The following is a 26,635-nucleotide window of genomic DNA, read 5'->3' as shown; positions in this document are numbered from 1 at the left end:
AGGCTTAACAGGAATCTGTGCAAGCAAGTTTCAAACAAGATGGCACTTGGATGTTATAGTACAGGGACGTAACTAGTAATTTGGGGCCCCTAGCAAAATTTGGAATAGGGCTGCAACAACATCATTAAATATTTAGATAAAGCACACTGCTATCATGATGTCATAGTACAAGGAATATAGAAATGGTTATGTCACAATAGCAGGATATTGAATACATTGTGATGACAGTAATAATAAATATGGAACAAAAGGAGTGAGGGTCTGCTCGCAAGAGCTTACAGTCTGAGGGTACATAGGACACAAGAGCTAAAAAGTTTATATAATGGTCCAGCCATTCTTCATAAGGCAATAGAACAAAATATAATATAATAAATAGAGGTGCTGCTGCTTGACCGAGTCCTCAGTTGTCCTCTTATATACAAAGTCCAAGGTGAATTGGACTGCAGAGAATCCTGAAACTTGGTGTCTGGTGTTTGCTGGATAACAGATAGGATGACAAATGATGAGAGTTAAAACATCATGCAGTTAACAAGTGTTATAGGTTTGCCTAAAGAGATGGGTTTTAAGAGCACATTTAAAACTTTGGAGTTTGGGTGTTAGTCTGATAGTCTGGGGTAGAGCATTCCATAGAATGGGTGCAGCTCTAGAGAAGTCTTGAAGACATGAGTAGGAGGTTTGAATTAAGGTAGAGCTTAATCTAAGATCACTGGTGGATCGAAGTGCATGGGTTGTGAGATGCTGAGATGAGAGAGGAGAGATAGGAAGGTGCAGTATCATGCAGAGCTTTGTCTATGAGGTTTAGGATTTTAAACTGTATTCGAAAGGAGACTGGTAGCCAATGCAGTGACAGGCACAAACTGGAGGCATATGTGCAGTGTTTGGTCTGAAAGACAAGCCTGGCTGATGCATTAAGAATAGATTGGAGAGGAGAGACTTTAGTGAGAGGAAGACCGATTAGTAGAGAGTTACAGTAGTCTAGACGAGAGTGAATCAGAGCAACATTTAGCATTTACAAGTTTCAATTGTGAGAAATGGGCTGATTCCAGAGATGCTTCTGATATGCACGTGGCAAGAGATTGAATATGCGGTGCAAAAAAGAGGTCAAAGTCCAGGACAACCCAAAGACATCAGGCCTGCTACTTTGGGGTTATGGTGACCCCACAGACTGCGAAGGAGAGGTTAGGATATACTCTGTTAGTGGATGGTGGAAAGACAAGAAGTTCAGTCTTCGAAATTTAAGTTTCAAGAAGAGAGAGGACATGATGGTAGAGACAGCAGAGAGACAATCACTGGTGTTCTGAATGAGGCCAGAGGTGATGTTACGTGCCGAAGTATACAGCTAGGTGTCATCAGCATAAAGATGATATTGAAAACCAAATCTGCTGATTGAGTGTCCAGTGGGGGCAATATAGAGGGAAAAGAGAAGAGGACTTAGAACTGAGCCCTGAGGTACCCCGACAGTGAGAGGAATAGAAGAAGAGAGATCCAGAAATGGAGACACTGAAAGTGTGGTCAGAAAGGTAGGAAGAAAACCAAGAGAGTGCAGTGTCCTTCAGGCCAATGGAGCGAAGCATCCTGAGGAGGAGCTGGTGATCCACAGTATCAAACGCTGCTGAGAGATGCAGATGAATGAGAAGAGAATAGTTACCGTGGAGTTTCAGTGGAGTGGATAGAGCGGAAACCAGATTGCAGCAGGTCAAGGAGGGAGTTAGCTGAGAGATTGTGGTTTAGTTGAGAATAGACCAGGCCTTCCAGGAGATTGGAGATGAAATGGAGATTAGAAACTGGTCGGTAGTTAGTAGCACTGGATGGGTCCAGGAAATGTTTCTTTAGTAATGGGGTAACAACAGTATGCTTGAAAGAAGAGGGGAAACAGGGTGAATTACCGAAGGGAAGGGATTCATGGAGTTAGTTGATAATAAAAACAGTAATGTTATAGTACATAGATTATAAACACAGTCATTTTATACAGAAGAAATTGACCATATGTCACAGCAGGGAGTATTAATCTAATTTTACAAAGCTGCCATTAGCAGAAACGGTACCCATATCCGGACAAAAACAATTATAAAACGTCACTTTTATTATTACTGTGACATCACTGTGTTTATAATCTCTGTGCTGTGACATTACTGTTTTTATCACTGTTATATCACTGTTTATAATCCCTGCACTGTGCCATCTCTGTAAGGATAATTTTACAAAGCTGCCACTGGCAGAAAAGGTATCCATATCTGGACAAAAACAATTATAAAACGCCACTTTATTTATTACTATCTAAAATAGTGGTAGCATTGCTACACGGTGCTCCATGGAAGAAAAGGTGCTTTAAAGACACAGTGTGACACAGTTCTCTGGGCCTATAATGAACAGTTTAGTATTAATATATGCTGTAGCATACAGGCGGCCAACACATAGGGTTGTGGACACAGGGCTGTCGATAAGGTGTTTATTCTCACGCTCAAATTTGTTTCACTTAATATGAGAGTTGGTCAGTAGAGGTGTTATTGTTTGCAACAGTTGGAATATTGAAAGTGGCCCGTATTGCCACTCACTGTGGTTCAAGTGACTCAGAGACCTAAATAAGTGGCTACTAGCTTAATGGCCTGATGTTTCTATTATTTGCTACAATGTCATGTAGTAAGGTCCCTACAATAGGCTCATGAGATGTCACATCTGGTGTGAGGTGTATCCCATATACTGACTGCTGGATATTTCCTCTACTGAAGACAATGAAGTATCACTAGTGAACTGTCACACTATGCACTTTATCTGGCCCTATAAGCACACATCCAACTGGCACCTGCAGCTACTAATATAATGGTAACAGCAAGCTGGAGCTGTGGACACACTGCTATTTAAAGTGTACAGATCCTAACATTAGAACCCCCACATGTTTCGCCAGGACCAGATAAAGTGCATAGAACTGTGTCACACTGTTTTTAAAGCACCTTTTCTTCCATGGAGCACCGTGTAGCAATGCTACCACTATTTTAGATAGTAATAATAAAAGTGACGTTTTATAATTGTTTTTGTCCGGATATGGGTACCTTTTCTGCCAATGGCAGCTTTGTAAAATTATCCTTACAGAGATGGCACAGTGCAGGGATTATAAACAGTGATATAACAGTGAAGGGATTACAGACCAAGTGCTGTAATAGTACATGGATAATAAAAACAGTAATGTCACAGCACAGAGATTATAAACACAGTGATTTCACAGTACAGGGGTGATAAAGACTTGATGTCACATTATAGTGGTAATAACTTAAAAGGAAATCTACCAATGGTTTATAGCTGTATTGACTCTTAATGCTGCTCAATAGCTTATAAGGAGCTCTGTTCCTACAGTCTGGTTAACAATTAACTTTAAGTGAAAGTGCTGGTGGCATCACCAGAGCCCCTGCAGGCTATGGGGTATGTGGCTATTAGACACCTCCCAGAGCACTTCTCCCCCTGCTCCCTCTGCACTCTCCAACCTAGTTTTGTTTTCTGAAATATTATGGCAGCACAGGTGGCACATATTTAACCAATGAAAAGACGTCCCGGCATACAAATAGTCTTCTTGCCTGAACTGAAAAGCACATACAGTCTGACCATCAGATAATTTATTTAAGGACCTAGCGCACTGTTCTCCAGGCCAATTCTAGTGATTTGTATCAGTATAATCAAGTTGTCCTTTTCATGTAATGTTCATCTGGAACTTTAATGTTGCAACCTTACATGTGATAGAAATTATGTTGAATTATCCTCTAAACCCTGGTTTTCCTAACTAATCTTCTGCTACTTCTGTGCTATGAACCCCCTAAATATGTTGACATCGCTATGTCATATATCACCTGCATTAGACTTCTGTATGTGTGTTACCTTTAGCAACTGTATCTCAATAGTTTGTTTGGTTCTCCTGCTGCTGACGTAACAACTGTAACATCTGGTTTGCTCTTTCTGTCGGCATCATATGGGCCAGACCTTAACAGTTTAATTGACCATTACATGGAGATAGACAAGCTACAGCATGATAAAAAAGGATGTCTGCAGGTCCTCATATATTAATTTTTGCTTAATCTGCTTACTTTACATACTTGTGCTCTGTGTTTATGCGCCCATTTAGAAACTGCTTCTACAAATTTCCAAGTGTCTTAAGCTGGTAATTGGCAGCAATATATTTTAAGCACATTTCTATGATAAATGGCCACACTCTGTCAGGCACAGGGATTTTTTGGATTTCGGATCCAGAAAATAGTGCATAAAAGTTTTGCTAACACTTACCATGTAAACCCTACATGAGGCTTGAATGAAGTAAAGGCTAAGTGGTATAAACAGTGAAGAAAATAAGTATTTGATATATTTTGGCTTTCCCACCAACAAAGAATGGAGAGGCCTGTAATTCTTATCATAGGTACAATTTGCATAATAAGTATTTGATCACCTGACAGCAATCAAGAATACAGCTTCTCTAAAGTTATTCTGTCTCTTACAGTTGAAATGCACATATGATAAAAATTACAGACCTCACCATTCTTTACGGTTGGGAAAACTTGCAGTGTCAGCAGTGTATCAAATATCTTTTTTACCCACTATCGCATAACCTTAAATTAGCTACATTAGTAAGAAATCAGCAGGTCTAGGCAATGATAGTTTAAAAGTGAAAGTGAAACTATTTAACAGCCGACTTCCTTATTGGGCTGTGTAAAGCTCCCAGGTCCATTATCTATCAGTTTGTGATTGTACACACAGAAGAATTGCAGGTGCTTTTGGAGATTTCTTACAAAAAAGCATGAAGGACAGTGGTGAGGTGAGTATTATAACATACAGTATCTTTTACTAAGAAGCATTTTATTCTTGGAAATGAAACAGCATAGGAACTGGACTGTACACATGATCATAGCAAGCCTCTGTTGATTTCTTTGTTAATATTATATGGCAGTTTGACATTGTAACTATTACATCAGTGAGAAATAAGATGTAAACTCATGTATAAGGTAAGATTTTCAGGGTCCTCACTGTATGGGATTTTAGAAACCTATTTGTATTAGGGTATTTTAGAAACAAGACTAGTCTTCGAACCTGAACCCACATCACATACTTACACGTTGTGAGTTTCTCAGCGTTGTATCTTTTGAGCATAATCCTAAATACTTTGTGTAGATTTTTGTGTGATCTTAGTTGATGATCTATTTTTTTTACCTTCTTTTATCTTCTATTTAATCTTTATTATTGATAACATAATATAATGTATAGCTATTGTGATAAGATTACAACTCATTGTCAGGATTGGAAAGGTTGTAGATTGGTAGAGGGTCCTTGGTACCCCATCTGTAAGAAGCAGTGGTTACACAGGCAATGTGCTTTTTCATTCATGTGTTTAGGAATTCAAGAGCAGTGGTGGCAACACTAAGGCAGAGCCCTCTCTGTGGGAACCCAGGCAATCGCCCCAGCACAGAGTTTGCCTAGTAGGATTCAATGCATCTTCCTGCAGCCCCAGCAGCCTAAGACGTGCTCAGTGTAATTTTAAGGCAACACATTCTAGACTGCCTGGGACTGCAGAAAGAGTGATAAATTGCAGAGAGGGTTGGACTATCATTGGTATTCTAGCTGTTAGGGGCCCCAGAGAGAATCTTCAACCATAATCTGGATTTATCCTCCTTCTCTCAACAATATTGATGCCCTCTGAGTATCGTTAGAAGCTCTGACAATGCAGAGAGCAATGTTAGCAATAAGATACTGCTTAAATTGCCATGTTGGCACTTGGCATTAAATGGGTGGGTTTAGGGATTTAGTTAGGGCACTTATTCTCTAAACGTTTTGCACGGTATAAAGGGAAGATCTTCAATGCGGCTATTTCTCCAGGCACTGCAAGATCCTTAGTACAGGTTGGTTGTCTGTACACATAGGCTTGGCTGCTCCCACCAGCAGAAAAACAGCTGTAAAACTGTGCACATGTAGAACCCTCCACTTTGTGTAAATTGTCGGGTCCTACAGCAATGGCAATGTACTGTGTATGTACCTTTAATTGTTCTATGTTTAATAAAGAAGGCCTACCAAGGTGAGAGAGCAGCACGGGAGGATTATGGGAAGAAGAAGGGAGGAGTTAAGGGTTAATCAGTGTTTAGTCAGTTAGTTGCAGGAGGATGTAAAAGGAGACAGGCAGGAGAGCCTGGGGCTCTGAGGAGCCAGGCCCAAGTGAGTTAGCATGGCTAGCAAAGTGCAGTGCAGGTGAGGAGCATATTGAGGAGCACATTGAAGAGGATAGCTCACCAAGATGGCCGGTATGCCCCAAAAGTTCAAATACAAGTGTGGAGTCGCTTCTTTGGGCTCCCCCATCATTGCAAGACAAGTGACCTCTTCTTCCATCCGCCCCCTGGGATCCAGCCCTAGTCAGGGATAAACATTATGCTGACCCACAACACCTATCTCCCAGGGGCCTAAATCAGTGATCACCCCGACTGGCATCACAAACTATTCCGTACAAGTTCTTTCCCCCCCCTTTTTCAGTGAGCACTGTGGTGGCCCTTGGTGCCCCCCTATCAGGAGAGATCCTTGGCCTAAGGGGAAGGGGTACCTCACACTAAATCTGACATGACCTTGGACCCCACTGCGGTGGTTTGGTTAATTTTAAATACTGTTATATAAACGCAGATATGTCAAAGCGTTTATTCTGATGATATACTAAAGATTTCAATAGAGAGATTTTCAATCAATAAATGATAAGGTTTATGAAGTTAACATGAAAGCCATTGTTAAGGTACTGTTTTTAAATAGTAGCAATAGAAAGTGCAAACTTTAGCATCTTGGAAGTTGACAATAATCTGTAATTTCTCATTTACTAATTCATGTCAGGTTGAAATTCTGCATGTCAGCAATATTATGAAACTCCCCATGTTTGCTTTCACATTTTATGCATCTTTTGGCTTTCTTTTGGGTCATGTACATACTGTGAAGTGTAAATCATGAGAAAAATTTAAAACAATTGTTAAAGTTGGTGGTTCCCCATTTTTTTTTTTTTTATACATACAGGTATAATGTTGCAGATTTACCCCAGGATGTGTATGACTGCTGAACTTCTGCTGCTTATGTCCTTTTGGGTACCAGGTAAACAATATTTGATAAATATTGATTTTTAAATAAAAAATAAATACAATTTTAATTCCAGGACTAGGATTATCTATATCATTTTTAAATTAAAGTGGAAAAACATTTGTAACATCCGTACCTAAGCCCTCCTCTGTCCGCAGTGTGCAGTTTAGGTGGCATTAATTTCCCTTTGTCATATGTGCGTGTGATCTGTGACTTAGGAGGCTGCTGTGTTGTCATTGATTGAGCCACACCCAGTTCTCTGCAGCCAATCCCTATCTAACAAAGCTTACTAGAGTGATAGGCGACTAATCCAGTCAGCTCCTGAAGGTGACGTATATATGTAGTAGAACCTGGCTGGCTCTACTTGTCTCCTTCTACCTTTCCCTATTGCTGAAAGTTATTGCTTTGCTTTGCTGTGTGTATCTGACCTCTGCTAAGTTACTCAACCTCTCTCTAGTGATTCTATTCTGTACCTTTGCCACAATCTTGGTTTTGACCCGGTTTTGTCTGACTCCACTTGTTGTCTGTATCTGTTGTATGTCCCTCAGTGTTGTGTATGTTCCAATGTGCACTTGCTTTTCCTGTCTTTGTTTTGTCTCATTACCTTGATGAATACTGTGTCTTAGTGTAACACCATTCTTTTTCTGATTTTCTGTTACCCCCTCTTGAAAGTTTGTGAATTGAGATTCAAAGCCAGGAGAGCTTTGAGAAAATTATTTTTGGTGTAATTTATAGAGCCCCCAATATCACTGAGGAAATAGAGGGTCACCTATATAAACAGATGGAGCGGGCTGCACAGCAGGGGACAGTAGTGATCATGGGAGACCTTAACTTTACAAATATAAATTGGGGTCAGGGCTCTTCTTCATCTGTGAAGGAGAGACGTATAATCAATTTTTCAGCAGGAAAAGTTTATGTTACAGTTTGTAGAAGATCATACAAGAGGTGATGCTTTGTTGGACCTTGTGATTTCAAACAATGCGAAAATGTCCAAAATGTCAGTGTCCGGGAAACACTTAGGAACAGCGATCGTAATGATTATTTTCCTCTTAAACTGTAAAAAAATATGTGGGAAAACATTGAATTTTAAGAAGGCTAATTTCCTGAAATTCATGGTTGCACTACAGGATATAGACTGGGATCAGATACTGTCACATGATGATACCAATGTTAAATGGGAGACATTTAAATCTATCCTGGGTCATTATGCTTCTAAATTTACTCCTATAGGTAACAAGTATAGACGGCTAGATTACAACTCGCATGGTTTACAGCTACAGTTCAAAGGGCAATTAATGATTAAAAGAGGGCATTAAAAATAGAATTTTTAATACTTACAAAACACTTACCGAAATCTTTAAGATGGAAATAAAATCAGCCCAAACACAAAATGAAAGACAGGTGACTAAAGATAGCAAAACAAATATTAAGACATTTTTTAACACCTTAATGACCGCCGTATAGGGATTCTACGGCGGTCATTAAGGGTACTTCTTCTGATGCAGCCCCTTTCTACGGCGGCGCGTCAGAAGAAGATTTTGGGACATCGGGTTCGGTTGGTTGCCGGTGTCGGGCTGTGATGTCACAGCCCAGACCTGGCACTAACACCCGGGATCCGAAAAACTCAGTTCCCGGGTGTTTAACCGGACCCCCCCGGTGAGCTTACCGGGGGATTCCGATCCCTCCTGCCACTGCCCCCGGGTCCAGCGAGTGCTGAACCCGCTCGGTGAACGACGTAAAAAAAATAAAAAAGAAAAAACTTCACGTAATATACAATTTTTCATCAAACATCATCACAAAAAATGTTCTAAAAAGTGATCAAAAAAAGCTACGTTCCCTAATATGATACGACTGACTATAACAACTCTTTTTTGTAAAAAATAAGCCCTCAACCAGATCTGACAACAGAAAAGTTGTCAATAGTAAAAACATTGCGATTTTCTCCAATATTGGTTTTGCTCAGTAAAATTGAGCAAAGATAAGAAAAACTATATAAATGAGGTATCACCATAATTGTAATGAACCAGAGAATAAAGGTAAAATATTATTTTTACGTTACGATGAGCAGGGGAAAAAAAAAGTGCTAAAAATCCAAAATAAAATTTTTTATTGTGTCCCCCTTAAAATAGTTAATAAACTCTCATGAATAAGATATAGACCCCCCAAATAAATTATCTATACATTTTATTTCATCCAGTAAATAATAAGCCCTCATATGTTCACATCAACAAAAAAAATTTTAAATTTATAGCCTGTATGTGACAATACAAATCTGCTGTGAATAGCACTGCTTTGATCCTATGCTCGGCTGTGCGCCCGTACAGTAGTTTACCACCACATATGGGGTATCAGTACACTCGGGAGAAATTGGCCATCAAACGTTGCAAAGCGTTTCATCATTTAATTTATTATGAAACTCTCACTTTTGGCCTAAATTAAGGTATTTTCCAAAAAAAATTCAAAAGTTTCTAAATCGCAGGTCCATATTGTTTTATCCCATGTGAAACACTTAAAAGGTTAATAGACTCAAAAGAAGTTGTTTTACATACGTTGAGGGGTGAACTTTTTCAGTGGGGTAATTTATGGGGTTTTACTATTATTTAGGCCGTTCAAAGTCACTTAAAAGCTGAGTTGTCCCTCAAAATGTGAGTTTTGGCAATTTTCATGAAAATGCGAAAAATTGTACCTAAAGTTCTGCACCGCATAACATCCTAGAAAAATGACAGGATGCATAAAATATCATCGCAAAATAAAGAAGACATTCCGTAAATGTTAATTATCAAGCTTTTTGGGTAGTTTTACTTCCTGTCTGGAAAGCAGAACATTTCAAACTTGGAAAATGAAGAATATTTACAAACTTTTGCCAAATTTTCACTTTTTTTCAGAACAAAACGCAAAACTTATCACTTTTATTTTACAACTAACATGAAGTACAAAAGGTTAGTCGGATAACTGAAAACTAGTGTCGGTGATAAGGGGTTAACTATATCAATGCAAAAAAAATGGGTCAGAGCAGGTTGGACCCCTATATTCTGAAAATGGGATATTGGTGACTGTAGACCAAGAGAAGGCGGAGATACAAAATGGGTTTTTTAGCTCAGTTCATACAATAAAAGAAAGATCTTCTGACGTGGGTGGTGCCAGTGCGGGTCATGCATCCTGTAATATACTAGACTGGCTGAATGTAGACATGATCCAATCTAAGCTCAATAAAATCAATGTGTACAAGGCTCCTGGGTCAGATGGGTTACACCACAGAGTTCTTAAAGAACTCAGTTCTTTTATTGCTGAGCTGCTGTCTAAAATCTTCAGGGATTCCGTAATGTCTGGTGTGGTGCCATGTGACTGGCACAAGGCGAATGTTGTGCCAATATTTAAGAAAGGCTCCAGAACTTTGTCATGCAATTACAGGCCTGAAAGTCTAACTTCCATTGTGAGGAAAATATTGGAAGGGTCAGTAAAAGACTACTTACAGGAATAAATGACATCAAGTAGCAAAATAAATGACAGTCAGCATGGGTTTACTAAGGATAGAAGTTATCCGACTAACCTTATCTGCTTCTATGAAGAGGTGAGCAGATCCCTGAACGGAGGAGCTGATCTGGATTTTGTGTTCTTGGATTTTGCAAAGGCATTTCACACTATCCCTCCTAGATGCCTGATGGGTAAAATAAGGTCTAGTGGTTTGGCAGGAATCATTTGCAATTGGATTAAAAACTCCCTGAAGGATCGTATCCAGAGATTTGTTGTCAATGATTCCTACTCGGAATGGTCACCAGTTATGAGTGGTGTACCCCAGGGTTCTGTGCTTGGCCCACTATTATTTAATATATTTATTAATGATGTAGAGATAGGAATTAATAGCACTGTGTCTATTTTTGCAGATGACACCAAGCTGTGTAGTGTAATACAGCCTATGGAGGATGTTCTTAGGCTGCAGGGTGACTTGGACAAGTGTTTTGTTATCCACTTGGCAAATGAGGATCAATGTGGATAAATGTAAAGTTATGTACCTGGGGCTAATAGTCCACATGCAACATATGTCCTTGGGGGAGTAAATCTGGGAGCGTCTCTTTTTGAGAAGGACCTGGGGGTACTAGTAGATCATAAATTGAATAACAGCATGCAATGTCAATCAGCTTCCTCTAAAGCCAGCAAGATCTTGTCATGTATCAAAAGTGCTATGGACTCGGGATAGGGATGTAATATCAGCACTGTGCAAGGCATTGGTTCATCCTCACATGGAATATGCCGTCCAGTTCTGGGCACCGGTTCATAAAAAGGATGCCCTGAAGCTGGAGAGGGTTCAGCAAAGAGCCACAAAAATGATAATGGATATGGAGGGTCTCAGTTATGAGGAAAGATTAAAACAACTCAATTTATTTAGTCTGGATAAGAGACGAAGAGGGGACATGGTTAATTTATATAAATATATGAATGGTCCATACAAAAAAAATATGGTGGAAAGTTGTTCCAGGTTAAATAAAATCAAAAAACAAGGGGGGCACTTGTTTAATCACCAGAGGCGACAGGGCTTTTTTTACTATGAGAACTGTCAATCTGTGTGGAATAACCTGCCTCAGGTGCTGGTCACAGTAGGAACAGCAGAGAGCTTCAAGAAGGGCCTAGATGCCTTTTTACACCTAAATAATATTAATGTTTATGTTATATAGAATTGTTTCCCCTAAATCCCTTCCTCATCCAATCCATTCCCTTCCTTGGTGGAACTTGGTGGACATGTGTCTATTTTCAACTGTATAACAATAATACTATGATGATAATACTATGATACTAGCAAAAAGTTTTATTCTCATACAATGCAATCTTATTGCTCTCCAGAAATACAACCTCCTGCAGCAGAGAGTTTCATGGTCTCACTGCTCTTACAGTAAAGAATTCTTGTCAGTGGCGATTAGAACTGCCTCTCTTCTAGGCGTAGAGTAGAGGATGACCCCTTGTCCTGGCCGCAGGCCTAGGTATAAAAAGAGTTCAGAACTGCCCATTTAGGTATTTGTAAAATGTAATAAGGTCTCTCCTTCTAAGCTGAATAACCTTTCAATCATTGTATTTAAGTCCCACCCACCATTCCCCTAATAAGCTTGGATGCTCTCTCTGTCCTTTTTATACACTGGTGCCCAGCAAAAATAAAAAAAAGTTAAAAAAAAAATTATAATAAAGAAAAATAAAAATCACCCCCTTTCCCTAGAACTGATATAAATATAAATAAACAGTAAAAAGCATAAACACATTAGGTATCGACACATTCCAAAATACCCAGTCCATCAAAATATATAAACAGTTTTTCACTGCGTTTAACTCTGTAGCGGAAAATAGCGCCCAAAAACTGCACATTTTACAAAAATATAAAAAATTCACTAAAAAGGGATACAAAGGTTGTACAGTACTAAAAATTGTAGCATTGAAAATGTCACCAAAAGTTGCAAAAAATGACACCACCCACAGCTCCATGCACCAAAGTATGAAAAAGTTATTAGCGCCAGAAAATTTTTGTACAGGAGGTTTTAATTTTTGTAAATGGAAAAATAAAAAAGTTATAGATTTTTGAAGGTGGGGAGTGAAAAATGAAAGTGCAAAAACCCCCTTCTGCGGGAAGGGGTAAAGGGATGTTCCCACGAAGACAGATTCTTAAATATACTCAGGATAACAAAATGAGACATTCTCTAATTCACTATTCTTAACAAAGCTACAGCATTTCACACATATAATTCCAACCTGTCTTTATCAGTCCTGGTCTACACAATTTCGGTTGCCCCTGGATCTGTCCGTGAATCTTCTGACTTAGGGATGTAGAAGCCATATTGTTCTCCTGTCTGATGCTGCAGTGAGCTCCTCTCTACCTCTAGCCCCCTCCCTTGCATTGCAAGATGAGCTCACATACACACACAGAGACTTCTTGTGCGTGTGTGTGAGGAGAGTATAGCTACAGACAAATAAGGTCCCTAAGAGGGGGAGGGAGGCACATCAGATCTGACAGTATGTGTGTGTGTGTAGCTAAGACATAGCATCTCTCGCATCTCTCTTTCTATGTGTCAAATACTTGTGAATGTTCCGAGGCTAAATGAAAGTGTATATAAACCTGGACCCTGATAATCTAACCACATTTTCAGCACATCGTATCTCACAGCACTAGATGTATCATGAAGGCCTCTTGGCCTTGCGGTTATAGCGATAGTGCACCAAAGTGCCCATTTATCTATGAATAAAAAAAAGATTCCACACATTTCTCAAGAATAGAATGTTTGAGATTCAAACAAATATTTTGTTGCACAAATGTAAAAATTCAAAGCATGTATTATATACATATATTTATTGGTTTAGTATAACAATTCCAAGTTAAGCGAAATGTGTACTTTAATGTTAACGATTACCTTCCTTTATAGCCATTGGGTATGAACATTGACCCTAACCAGTGTTTCTAAGCTGTTTAAGCTGTAAATTAGTAACACATCTCTCCTTTCCATTATAAGAGGAGAAGACAAAAATATTGCTGTAGTGCTGGATACCTTATGTGATACCAATAGTACCCAACAGAAGTCACTGATTTATAACGGAGTCCGTAATTGTGTACTTATTTCAGGCAAAAAAATAGTGCTGCATTCTGTGTCATTTTTTGGCCAAAAAATCAGATTGCAACAGAGTCTCCAGTGTAAATGTGAATTTAGTCTAAGGTGGTAATAAATGTAAACCTAATTTTCCCCCCAGAAAATTAGTAAATTTTAAGAACCTTGTAAAGAATGCCATGACATAAATGTATTTGGATATCTACCTATTTTCATTTAATCACATAATTTTTATTAACCCCTTAACGACCAGGCCCTTTTTCGTTTTTGCGGTTTTATTTTTCACTCCCCACCTTCAAAAATCCATAACTTCTTTATTTTTCCATGTAGAGAGCTGTGTGAGGGCTTGTTTTCTGTGTAACAAATTGCACTTCATAGTGACAGTATTTAATATTCCATGCCATCTTCTAGCGCTTATACCTTTTTCATACTTAGATTTACAGAGCTGTGGGTGGTGTAATTTTTTGCGACTTTTGATGACGTTTTCAATGCTACCAATTTTAGGTCTGAACGGCCTTTTGATTTTAATTAAATTTTTTATATTTTTCAAAATGGCAAAAAAGTAGCATTTTTGCTATTTTTCGTTAGAGTGTTAAACACTGGGAACACCCGTTATTATATTTTGAGCGGACATTTTGGGACGCGGCGATACTTAACAGGTTTATGATTTTTACAGTTTATTTACAGACCCCCTAGGGTACTTTAATCATAGCTTGTCTGATTGATCCTACCGCATACTGCCATACTACAGTATGGCAGTATATGGGGATTTTACACATCATTTCCCTTCCAATCCCTACCCTTCCTTGGTTGAACTTGATGGACATGTGTCTTTTTTCAACCGTATAAACTATGATACTATGATTTATTGCAATGTGCAAATCTGATAAGTAGCCAGCCCTTTCTTTTGACCCCTGCCGAATCTTTGTGCGTTGTGCCCTAGAGAAAGCTTGTTCTCTATGTCCTGTGCATTTATAGTGATTTCCCGTTGTGTCCCGAATCTGCTCCTGACTGCCAGCCCTGGCCTTCTACCTTGTACCTGACTCTGATCCTGTGCCGCCTGTCCTGACCTCCAGCCTGTCCATGACTACGTTTCAGCCTTACGATTCTGTACCTTGCCTTGGCCACCACCACGGGCAAAGTGGATTGACCAAAGTGGAATTGACCTGGTGGTATCCCAGGGCAGCAAGTCCAACTCCCTCTGCGGCGGCCTCTGGTGAAAACTGGGTGCCACTTAGACTATTCTCCAAGGTGTCTTCTTACGTCATTGCCCACAGTAGTTCAGTGGGTTCACTACCCCTGACTCCTGACAATGTCTTTAGCACTTTCGAAAAAAATTGTCAACATTATTGGTTGCTATTGGAATTGCCTCTTTTTATAGAAAGAGACAGTATCTGCAGAGTAATAAACACAGTGAAATAACAAAACAGATGCACAATATGCCTCCCCACCACCAATGTACTCTCTATTTTAATGACTTTAAAATGTTTTGTTTTCCAGCCTACAGCAACACAGTTGTTTCTGGGGATGTAGGTGAAGATGTAATTATACCATGCACTGTTGAATACAAAGAAGAATTTTCATATAATACACTACATATCCTTTGGAAAACTGAACACATTCATGTTTACAGTTTTTTTTATGGAAACTTTCAGGAAGAACATCAGGATGAAATATTTAAGGGAAGAGCACAACTTTTTCATGCAGAGTTTCCTAAGGGAAATGTGTCTTTGCTACTTAGAAATATACAGACATCTGATGCTGGAATATATACATGTTTAGTTTTTATCTCTAAATATACACACAAGAGGATAACAGAACTGGTAGTAAGAGGTAAGTAACATAGAAATGTATTAGTATTAAAATAAAATGTAGTGTAACTATTTTAATTACCGGAAGTTATATTCATTATATGCATAATGAATGCTTTTATCAGGGAATAATACAAAAACATCTTGTCCACAGATAAACACAAAAAGAAGCTTTTTTTTAAATAAAAAATGAGGTTGAAAAGCCATGATTGAAAGACTAGGTATATCCCACAAATCAATAACTTGAAGAACCCATTTACCATCAATAATTGTCTGTGTATATGATGTGTGTCTGAATATGCTGTATGTGTGTATATGGTTTGTATATGCTGTATGTGTGTATATGGTTCTATATGCTGCATGACTGTGTATGCTGTATATGTATGTATATACTATTTATATGCTGTATCTGTATAAATGGTGTGTATGTGCTATATGTATGTGTATATATGGTCTGTATATACTGTGGGGGAGATTTATCACAGATTTTTTGGCATCGAATGTGGCAAAAAAATTGCATAGGAATTTTTTTAGTCTGCCTTTTCTCGCTACTCAGAAATAGTGGCTTAAACATAGACCCACTGTTAGGCTACATTCACGCTGCCGTTGCCCGCCCGTACCGTACCGTAGCGGGCAACGGCAGTGTACGGGGAGAGGAGGAGGAGGTGAGCGCAACTAACCCTGCCCCTCGCCATAGCAACCTATGGCGCACGGCGCCGTATTACGGGAAAAGATAGGACATGTCCTATCTTTTTCCCGGGTATGGAACGGTACGGTGCCGCACGTGTGCTGCACCGTACTGCTCCCGTAGGGTGCCGTGCGCCCATAGGAGTGTATGGGGGACGTATATTGGCCGTATATACGTCGGCCGTATATACGTCCTCCATACGTTCGTGTGAATGTAGCCTTAGTGCAACAGCGTGCAAAGCCAGATTTATGATTTTTTACAAATAAACGCAGAAAAGTTGCAAGGTCACTCCACTGTTCTTCTGGCAAATGTGCTGTTGCGATTATTTAACTGTACTTGCGATTATTTTTAAAAATCCAAGAGAGTTTGGATTTTATGGCTTTCACTGTGCGCCCCAATTAACATGTCTTCTTTATTCTTTGGGTCGGTGCGATCATGGGGATACCAAATTTATATAGGTTTTATAATGTTTTCATACATTTACAAAAATGAAAACATCCTATAAAAAAATTCTTCATTTTGCCATTTTCAGGCACTAATAACTTATTCATACTTCGGTATGTGGGTGATTTCATTATTTGCGACATTTGATGATGTGTTCAATGCTACCATTTAAGGCCTATGTGTCCTTTTGATCACTTTTTATTGAATTGTTTATATTTTTCAAAATGACAAAAAAGGGGCATTTACCACTTCGGGTGCTATTTTTCATTTTGGGATGCGGTGATACCTAATATGTTTAGGATTTTTACTGTTTATTTATATTTAAATCAGTTCTGGGGAAAGGGGGGGTGACTTGAACATTTATAATGTTTTTTTTTATTTAATTTTTTTTTTACTTTTCAATGTTTTTTTTTACTAATTTTCAGACCTCCTAGGGTACTTTAACGCTAGGTTGTCTTATTGATTCTACCATATACTGTTATACTACAGTATGGCAGTCTATGGGGTTTCTACACATCATTTACGAATGTGTTAAAACGAGGCAGCCTTGGTTTTCATATGACCCGAGGCTGTCATAGTAACCGATCGCCACTCTGCCCCCAACAGCCTCACAGGGGGCGGTAAACTAATCCATTATGGTGGATCCCATACAATGCCAGGATGTAAATGCCCCGGAAGCTTTGTTTACATGGTTAACACCCGCGATCAGTGCTAGCACCAACTCTGTGTGTTACCAGCATATTGCAGCAAACACCCACTTTGTATGGATAGAGCTCCATATAATGGCAGCTGACGTGCAGCAGAGCTCCAAAGGCAGTCATAGAACTATTGCAAAGTGCCTTCCTAATGATAAATCCCTTGTATGTCTATTCATATAAATGTGTGTATAAGTGTATAAATGTGTGTTTTTGTATTAACATGTGTGAGTGTACAAGTATGTATATATTTAATTTAAAGGGGAAACTGGTCCCATGTAGATGTCGTCAATGGGCCCAAGTTCTTTTAGTTATACCTGTGACCATTTACTTTATGACTTTATTAATCCCTTTCATTGTTCTGAAGGAAATTTGGTCCAATATTGTTTCTTTAGTTCATTGAGGTTACAGCCACCCTTTTGTAGATTGGTTGCTATGCTGTTGGTTGCTATGCTGTTGCATGACCCATTTGGCCAAGTTTGAGCCATTAAATAAATTGGCTTACATTTGACGCTAGAATACTTTGGTATATAGAAGAGTTCATATTGACTCAATGGGGGAAATTTGTTCTTTTCTTCTTTTTTGGGGATGTTAGGTTGTTTAATTTATCTTGGGTGGTAATAAATCATGCATATGTCTGTTTATTTTTTTTGCACAAAATTTTTCAACTTTTAGCAACATTTGCACAAAAATCTGTAAAACTGGAAAACTTGTTTGTAGCAATCTCTGCTTGGCAGGTGTTTTAGTCACATTAAAAGGCACAAAACTGTGCCCAAAAAGTCTTAAAAAGGAATGAAAAAGTCCTGCAGCAGCAAATCAACCCCAAATCATTACCCTCCACCTGAAAGGATATACATACCCCCCTCTTGGCATGTAGAAAACAAAGGAAGAAAAAAATCCTTAACACCTATACACACCTAAAGCGTATTTCAATATTTTCAGAATGCTTATTACACAAAAAAAATGAATATCACAGGTTTCTCATCACAGGTTTCTCTACAATACATTCAGCCAGTTTTGGTCGTCTTCTCTGTTTGTGATCAACTTTTTGTTCTACTTACTTGATGTCATTCAGTTTCTCTTTCCATACTTGTGTTGCCATGAATCTGGATTAGAGATGAGCGAGTATACTCGTCCGAGTATACTGCTCGGTCGAGTATTAGCATACTCGGACCGGCTCGTTACTCGGACGAGTATCTCGCCGGCTCGAGATCGAGCAGTAAATTAATAAAAAAAATTGAATAAAAGTATTTTTATTGTAAAAAAAAAAAATTACACATGTTTGCAGATGTTTTACTTGTAAGAACACATTGAAATAACACTATTCTTCACTTTCCAGGTGTTCGCGCGTGTCTCCCGCTAGGTTCGGAGATGTTCGGAACATCTGGAATGTGAAGAATATTGTTCTTTCAATGTGTTCTGCACTTAAATGCTCCTGTATTCACTGTTTTTAATGTTTTAATTCTATTCTTCACTTTGCAGCTGTGCGCGCGTATCTCCGAACCTATCGGGAGACACGCGCGCACACCTGCAATGTGAAGAATAGAATTAAAACATTAAAAACAGTGAAAACACGAACATTTAAGTGCAGAACACATTTAAATAACACTATTCTTCACTTTGCAGCTGTGCGCGCGTATCTCCGAACCTATCGGGAGACACGCGCGCACACCTGCAATGTGAAGAATAGAATTAAAACATTAAAAACAGTGAACACAGGAGCATTTAAGTGCAGAACACATTGAAATAACACTATTCTTCACATTCCAGATGTTCGTGCACATCTCCTAACTTAGCGGGAGACACGCGCGAACAACTGCAAAGTGAAGAATAGCGTTATTTCAATGTGTTCTTACAAGTAAAGCATCTGCAAACATCTGGAATTTTTTTTTTGCACTGTTCTTTTACTGTTCAGTTTTATTAAAAAAATGCTCGGGTCTCCCATTGACTTCACTGGGGCTCGTTATCGAATAACGAGCACCCGAGCATTTTAGTGCTCGCTCATCTCTAATCTGGATCTATATGTCTGAAATTTGCTCTAATAGATTATAGATATAGCGGTCCTAAAAATAATTCCCAGTCCTGAAATAATAACAATTACTTGTGACACAGCGGTAATTACAATTATTTTCCCCTTCACCTCCCTCCACACCAAGTGTATTAAGTATGAAAGGCTAGGAAGTACAAATATGAGGTATTGTATGTCATAGTAATGGTAATTCCCAATTTTGTACCATCATGCAGTAAATTATGGAAAAATGTAAATTGTGACATAAAAATTACAGTTTGTAGCACAAACAATTAACCATCATTTATGCAATTGAAAAACTTAAGAATGATGTCTTTTGGAAGGGAATAGAAAATGCTGAACATAGATGCTACTGCATTCAGTAGGAGAATAAAATACAGTGCATTTTTAACAAATGAACATTTACAGTATATTCTTAAAAAACAAGACACTGACCAATCTAAAACTGACATTTTTATATAACTGTATATTTTAAATCCTATTACAGATAGATCACATGCATATACAAGTGAAAGCTCAGAAGTTAAAGTCTCTGTCGTAGTCATAATGGTTTGTCTCATAATTGGATTTATTGCATTTCTACGAAGAAGGAAAAGAAGCAGAGGTAAAACTGTTTTCTATACGTAATGCAAATACTGCCCAGCATGCACATTTCTTCATATGTACATTCTGGCCAAAACAATAGCTGACTATAGAGATTTGTATTTACCGTCCTTCATCCGACCCAGAAGCACTTGGTGGAGACTGCAACATGTTGGGTTCTGTCACTATTGCATCATTAATATTTTATAAACTATCTCACATTGTAGCTGCATCGCATATTACGTACAAGATAGGTTCTTGAGGTTTGTTCTTAAGTTGAATTTGTATGTAAGTCAGAACTGTATAGTTTATAATTGTAACCCCAGACAAACATGTTGGATTGTCATAGAACCAGGATTAACAATTAAGCCTCATTGCAGACACATTAACTGATCATTGTAGCCTGGGACTAAAGTATAGTAAATTACCAATTACTAGAGGTCCATTTGTAACTAAGGGACATCTGTAAGTAGGGGACCGCCTGTATCTGCTTTTTGCCACAGAACATGTATTTTTAAACATTTTCTTCACCTTACAAGAAATGTCTTGCTTTAGCATTATTGACTGAAAAACAGAGTGAAAAAATACGTTGACATGTGAAAACACATTTTGCAGCATACCTAAGGTATATCTAGTACAGGCGATCCCCTACTTAAGAACACCTGACTTACAGTCGACCCATAGTTACAAATGCTCTCTGGATGTTGGTAATTTTCTGTACTTTAGCCCTAGGCTATAATAAACAGCTATAACAGTTATCAAAGGTCTCTGCAATTAAGATTTATTGTTAATTATGGTTCTTATGACAATCCAACATTTTTAAAATCCAGTAGTCATAGGGATAAAAAAAATTTGACTGGGGTTACAATTATAAAATAGTTCTGACTTAAATACAAATTCAACTTAAGAACAAACAAAAAACGATCTTGTATGTAACCAGTGGACTGCCTATATATAGCCAAAGTTGTGGGACTTAAATGGGTTCTATTGTTATTGGCCCATCACAGTAGTTGTTGAAAGAGACACTTGAGATGAGATTTTTATTAGAAGTTTGGGCCAGGTTCGGTTCATCCACCAACCAGCATTATTGGTGGCATGGGACCGGATTTGTTACCTGAACCCGAACGCAAACATAATTTTAAAATTGGGCCCATTCATCACTACTCAACACGTAGTGGCTAAGAAAAAACATCTATGGAAATATCTATGGATCACTGTCCCAATAGCCAATTTGGCTATTGGAGTCAGTATAGTAAGAGTGAGTCTACACATATATTTTGTTATACATTGTGACCTTTTGTGGGCCCCTTATTTTCTGTGTATTGTTCCTCCTTTTTTATGTGGTTTTAGATTTGTTATCTAGTAAACATATACTTTTACTGACAATGTAATTGTGTGCTGTCTTGGATTTCTTTGGTTGGGTACATGATTTAGTGTTGAAATCCTTGGGTTTATTCTAGGCAGAGTTATAGACGTCTGTTTCCCAGCATTGTTGTAGGTATAGTCTGAAATTTCTGCTTAATTCTGGGTTGCAAAAAAGATAGACAGACCTCATTGAGGTCTGATGTTACACAGACACTACACAGAGCAGAGGGAAGTGGGTAGTCACAGTAGCTCGGCCTCCTATAGAAAGACCGCACAGGGGAAAGCTTACAACATAAAAAGAGTGTTTTCAGCTCATGCACAAACACAACTACTTACTTTTGTCAAAGTATTGTTGAATATGCTATATATACACAAAATGACAATTCACTATTGTTTTATTTCAGGAACACCATGTAAAGAAGATTCAAAAGAAGATTAAAAACAAGCAAAATAAAAAAGAGATCTAAGTAGGTTTGAAACATGTAACGGAATTAACAAAAGAAGAATTGTAAATACTGATGTAACAATATAACAACGGCTTATTGTAAGCATAAGTTACCAATACCAAGAACCCTGAAAACACTTTAGGAAATGGTAGAAAGTACAGGGGTGATCAAAATTGAGCCACAAACAAATAAGGTTCTTCATTAGATCACATCGGTGAGCAATGTTGGCTTTCTACATGCCCAATCCCAATTTGTTCTCATGAGATAATTTACCACCATAAATATTTGCCAGCAATTTCTGTTCTATACTGATAATCCTTGCAATGCTTAGTGTATATATTTTATGCAGCCACCTCCCGGCTACATATCATTTTTTTATCATCTTGGACAACCCCATGAAGACCTGGGCATAATAGCAAAACTGCATCTAAAAAGTCCCAAAAAAGCAAAAAACAGATAAAAATAAAGATGCATGTCCCCCAGTATGTGCTTAGACTTCTCAGAACATGCTACACCTGTTTTTTTTTTTTTTTTGCTCAATATTTTTCAATGTGGCTGTTATAGAGTGTATAAATTGTTTTTTTAATAACATGATAGGCTATCCTTTTTATACTACAGATCTGCTGGAAAGAAGTCAAGTAAACAGTAAACACGAAGAAACACATCTACAGGATCGACCTCGATATGCCCTCATAATAAACCCCAAGACAATGAAGGCTGACAATTACACCTTGTGGAGGTGTTTTTACTTATCTTAACATCTCTCAACTTAATGAGGACCTTGCCACCTCACACTTGTGGTGATAACACACATTCCCTCCTCTGCTCAAGCATCTCCTTTCTGACAGTGGAGAAGATTAAAATAGTCAGATACTGGGACTGATATCTCAGCAACTGCAAAAAAAAATTCAAAGTGGCCCTGAATCTGTGAAGCAGCCAATACTTCACTGCATGTGTAAGGTGGTGAAATGCCCTCTTTAAATATCAATGCCCAGTGAAAGTTGTTTTGCTATTTGCCATGCTGCATTTTATTGTAGACAAACACATGTATCCTTAAGAAGGAGGTCATATATTTTGGTTGGAATCTGAGCAGATGCTGCTTGGAATAGCAGCATGTTGGTTAAATCTTTTGTTGAAAAGTCAGATGGCATGGTGTCAACCTAATATCTGAGTCAAATTCAAACTAGAGGGGCCGAAGTGAATTTGCATATAACTCTGCAACTTTTTGAAAACTCACAGCTCTTAAAAATCTATGTACCACATCTGGATTCACATGATACATAAGTTGTTTGAAGTGAAAGGAGGAGTTGGTAAGTGAAAGTTACAAAAAGACTCGGCACTAATTGACATCACAATTGTGGGTGAATCCTGGTGGCAATAAGTCCTATGCTAGCAGCATATAATTAACTCTTTAGATGTCATGGTCATATAATCCACAGCATCTTAAATAGTTGCATTGCACAGACGAGTCCAGGGTGCCATCTATACTAGATGACAGCTGGAGTCCACTGAAGGCCCCCAAGTCTATTTTTAACTTTTTCTTCCAATAGACTGCCTGTCAGTAGTACTGACAGATATAATACACTGCATTACAACAGTAGTGCAATGTATTATAGAAGCACATAAATGATCATATAAATAAATTCTTCCCTAACAGCTGGACAGCTTTTGGCTAGAGGACTGCAAGAAGAAGTTTGAGTATTGTCAGAAAAACAAGTATAAAGGCTAGATGCACATGACAATGGTCTGCTCTTCAGCTGCAAACAAAGGGCATGTGGTCCCTTGTTTGTGGCCCAAATATCATTGTCATGTGGAGTTTGATTACATAAAGATGATGGTAGAGAAGGCTGTCTGAGTCACAAACATTGGCAGGAGTAAGACCTGCTCTGAATTTTTTCAGCATAGGAAACCACAGCCATGTGCATGAGCCCATAGAAATACAAGGGATTGTATGCTCACCATTGAAATAATAGCTTGCACATGTCCTAGAACAATGGGCATGTGCATGGCGCCTTACACTTTGGCTCCCAAAGATGAGTGTGAAGGCTCCAAGAAATGTGCCAAGGCATAATCTTCTTAACTACCTTCTGCACTTTAAAAAGACATGATATATTATTAGGATAAGTCATTATTTTGTGATTAGTAAGGATTTAATCGCTGGTACTCCTAACTGACCTGAGAATGAAGGGGTCATAGAGTTGGTTTATCCCTGCCACCACTGTTTTTCTCTCATCTCATCCAAAACAGCAAAGTGGCTCCTTTATTTTACGAATCGTTGGCAGAACCCCTAGTTGGAGCTTTACCAATCATGCAGTATTTGCATATCCTGAAAAATAGTTTTCATACAAATACATATAGAGGCACATCTACTTACCCAGTCCGGAGGAGTTCCCGAAAGTGCATTGTCCGATGACAATGCACTGTGTCGCCATTCAATTAGATTGTGCGCCCGATTTCCTGGATGTATCGCTTCCCCGATCAGGTCCACCGGAGTTCACCGTCTTCTTCCCAGTGTATGTAAGTGCATGTCTTGCAAAACAATGTTAAAGTGAAATCCCGTGAAACCGGCGGATCGTCCGACGTCCCCTCCCCCCAATTTCCGTTGTATGAAAGTTGTCACGATTGGAATATCCGAGGAAAGTACAGCCGTGGGACCCTTGGTAAATGAGCCCCATAATATATATGCACCATGCAACTTTTTTGTACCAAAAAATTTACTTATACTTCTCATTCTTTAACATCTTGAATGCTAAATCAAGTCAAGATTTAAGCAGATTCAACAAAGAATATTTTTAAGAAGCTCTGACAACTTTACATTCTGAATAGAATGTCCATTATTTTGAATATATAAATGCAATAAAACCTAAACGAACCTGGGGAGTGGTAAAATCCACTTTACTGTGGCTGCCTGACATCATTTTCTAATATCTATCAATTTCCTTTATGCTGGCTGTAATATTTGCATACTATTACCCATGTATATCAGCAATAACTGAATTCTAGTAGCACATAAATAAAAGCTATCTGTTTATACCACAACTTTATGGAGGCTTATGAAGGCAATACTGTAAATTATAGTTAGTTCTCTCATAGAAAAAATCATAAAAAGCACAGAGCGTAATAATTAGCATATTTAATAAAGATGCAATGGACCCCTTTTATTTTATTTCACAATTATTAAGTGCCAGTGTACTGATCCTGTGCAATTTGCTAAGTCATTAAGACATAAACCTAACTACTTGTAGAGAAATAATTACTAAAATCATTTAGGTCCTGCAGGAGAGAGGTTGATATACAACATTTATTGTCTGTTAAACACCAGTGTCATTTCATTGCATAGCAGAGATTGTCGAACTTCTGGGGTTTATTACTTTCATTTTCTGACGCTATATGGTCTTTTTCTAAGTATAATAAGAAAGTGAAATGTGGTACAATAATAGTTTTTTTTAAATAATAAAGCTTAAAAATATTAATGATATAGATAATTGTTTGATAAGAACCACCCTGTTTTAATCGGACATTGGTGTTTCCAGTTGGGTTGTATCTCTTATCTGTGGAAACATTATCATATCCACAATAGGCATCACCCACATGGCCAAATACTCATACATATCTAGGAGGAATAACAAAGGGACCGTGCAACATAGAACTTTAAGCCAGAATTGGTGTTTAATAGGAAATGGCCACACTTTCAGGAATAAGTCAGCGTAGACTGATAAATTATTATTAGAAATCAACAGTAAATATCTAAATATTTTAATTAAACAAATAGGTCATATGTAAATGAGAAGACGTAAGGACCTTTGATTTTTATTTCTCCTTCAAACAGATGACTAAATGTTGAAATATTGCATAAAGAAGACATAATTGCTTGCCTATTTCCTCAAACTTGCTATTAAATTATTCATGCTATTTCCCCAAGTTTAATTTGCACAGAATTAATATCACTGCACACATTCATTATACAAGAGCTGCCTGATAGATAATGTTTAATTTGATCATCACATTTTAGTTTACCGTCTGCTAACTTTACCAAGACATATTGAGGGTTGACCTTAGCCAACATGTCTTTTCCCTCAAGAAGATTGAATTTTGTGGTTCATGTTGTAAAATGTTTGATATATCATTCAAACTTCTGTATCAAAAAACTACAGTATACATTAACTTTTTATTCCATTCATTTGCTAGTTATGTGTGTATGTGGCTGATACTTAAATGCCTTGTATGTGAACAGGTCTGTTACTTAGAATTCTATTTTTTTTTACTTGTATGTTTTAATAAAAACTTTATTCATCAAGAAGAATAAATGTACTGGGGCTATGTGTTGTGCATTTATTTTGTTATTCCTTTTGAAATAAAATTACAACTGAGCAATATTGCAACAAGGTTAGTGTATAACATAATAGTCAATCTATGTGTTCCATAGGGATACAGTTTTCAGAAAATAGATGCTCTGGAAATATTACTGTGGGAAATAATCGTAATTACTAAAACAGCAAAGACAACATGTAGAGATGAGCAAGCAATAAAATGCTCGGGTGCTCGTTATTTGAGACGAACTTTTCCCGATGCTCGAGTGCTTGTCTCGAATAACGAGCCCCATTGAAGTCAATGGGAGACTCGAGCATTTTTCAAGGGGACCAAGGGTCTGCACAGGGAAGCTTGGCCAAACACCTTGAAACCTCAGAAAATGATGGAAACACCACGGAAATGGACAGGTAACAGCAGGGGCAGCATGCATGGATGCCTCTGAGGCTGCTTAATCGCACCATTATGCCAAAATTATGAGCAACAGCATGGCGATGACAGAGTGACCGAATGAGGCTAGATAGCATCTAAAACATCCAATAATTGACCCTGACACTATAGAAGACGGCATGCGTCGGCAGCGGCAGCAGCGGCAGGCTAGAGAGTGGC

The 26,635-nt window shown here is 38.2% G+C and overlaps 1 protein-coding gene across 2 annotated transcripts in view; it reads left to right on the top strand.

Moving 5' to 3' along the window:
• LOC140126865 (V-set domain-containing T-cell activation inhibitor 1-like) overlaps positions 1 to 26,027 on the top strand; it is a 31,648-nt gene extending 5,621 nt beyond the window's left edge. The window contains exons 1-6 of one of the 2 annotated variants that reach the window (XM_072146818.1): positions 4,668 to 4,795; positions 7,018 to 7,092; positions 15,159 to 15,491; positions 19,813 to 19,929; positions 21,677 to 21,739; positions 22,337 to 26,027. In XM_072146818.1, coding sequence (XP_072002919.1) covers positions 7,023 to 7,092; positions 15,159 to 15,491; positions 19,813 to 19,929; positions 21,677 to 21,711 — 555 coding nt within the window. In that variant the 5' untranslated portion in view covers positions 4,668 to 4,795; positions 7,018 to 7,022 and the 3' untranslated portion in view covers positions 21,712 to 21,739; positions 22,337 to 26,027. Of the gene's footprint in view, positions 1 to 4,667; positions 4,796 to 7,017; positions 7,093 to 15,158; positions 15,492 to 19,812; positions 19,930 to 21,676; positions 21,740 to 22,336 lie in introns of those variants that run through there. The other variant, XM_072146819.1, reaches the window with a different exon arrangement.
• The last annotated feature ends 608 nt before the right edge of the window (positions 26,028 to 26,635 follow it).

Source organism: Engystomops pustulosus, chromosome 4 (assembly GCF_040894005.1).
Source record: "Engystomops pustulosus chromosome 4, aEngPut4.maternal, whole genome shotgun sequence".
NCBI classification, from domain to species: Eukaryota; Metazoa; Chordata; class Amphibia; order Anura; family Leptodactylidae; genus Engystomops; species Engystomops pustulosus.
The sequence above is the reverse complement of the archived record's forward strand: the minus strand, read 5'-3'. Positions and strand labels throughout refer to the sequence as shown.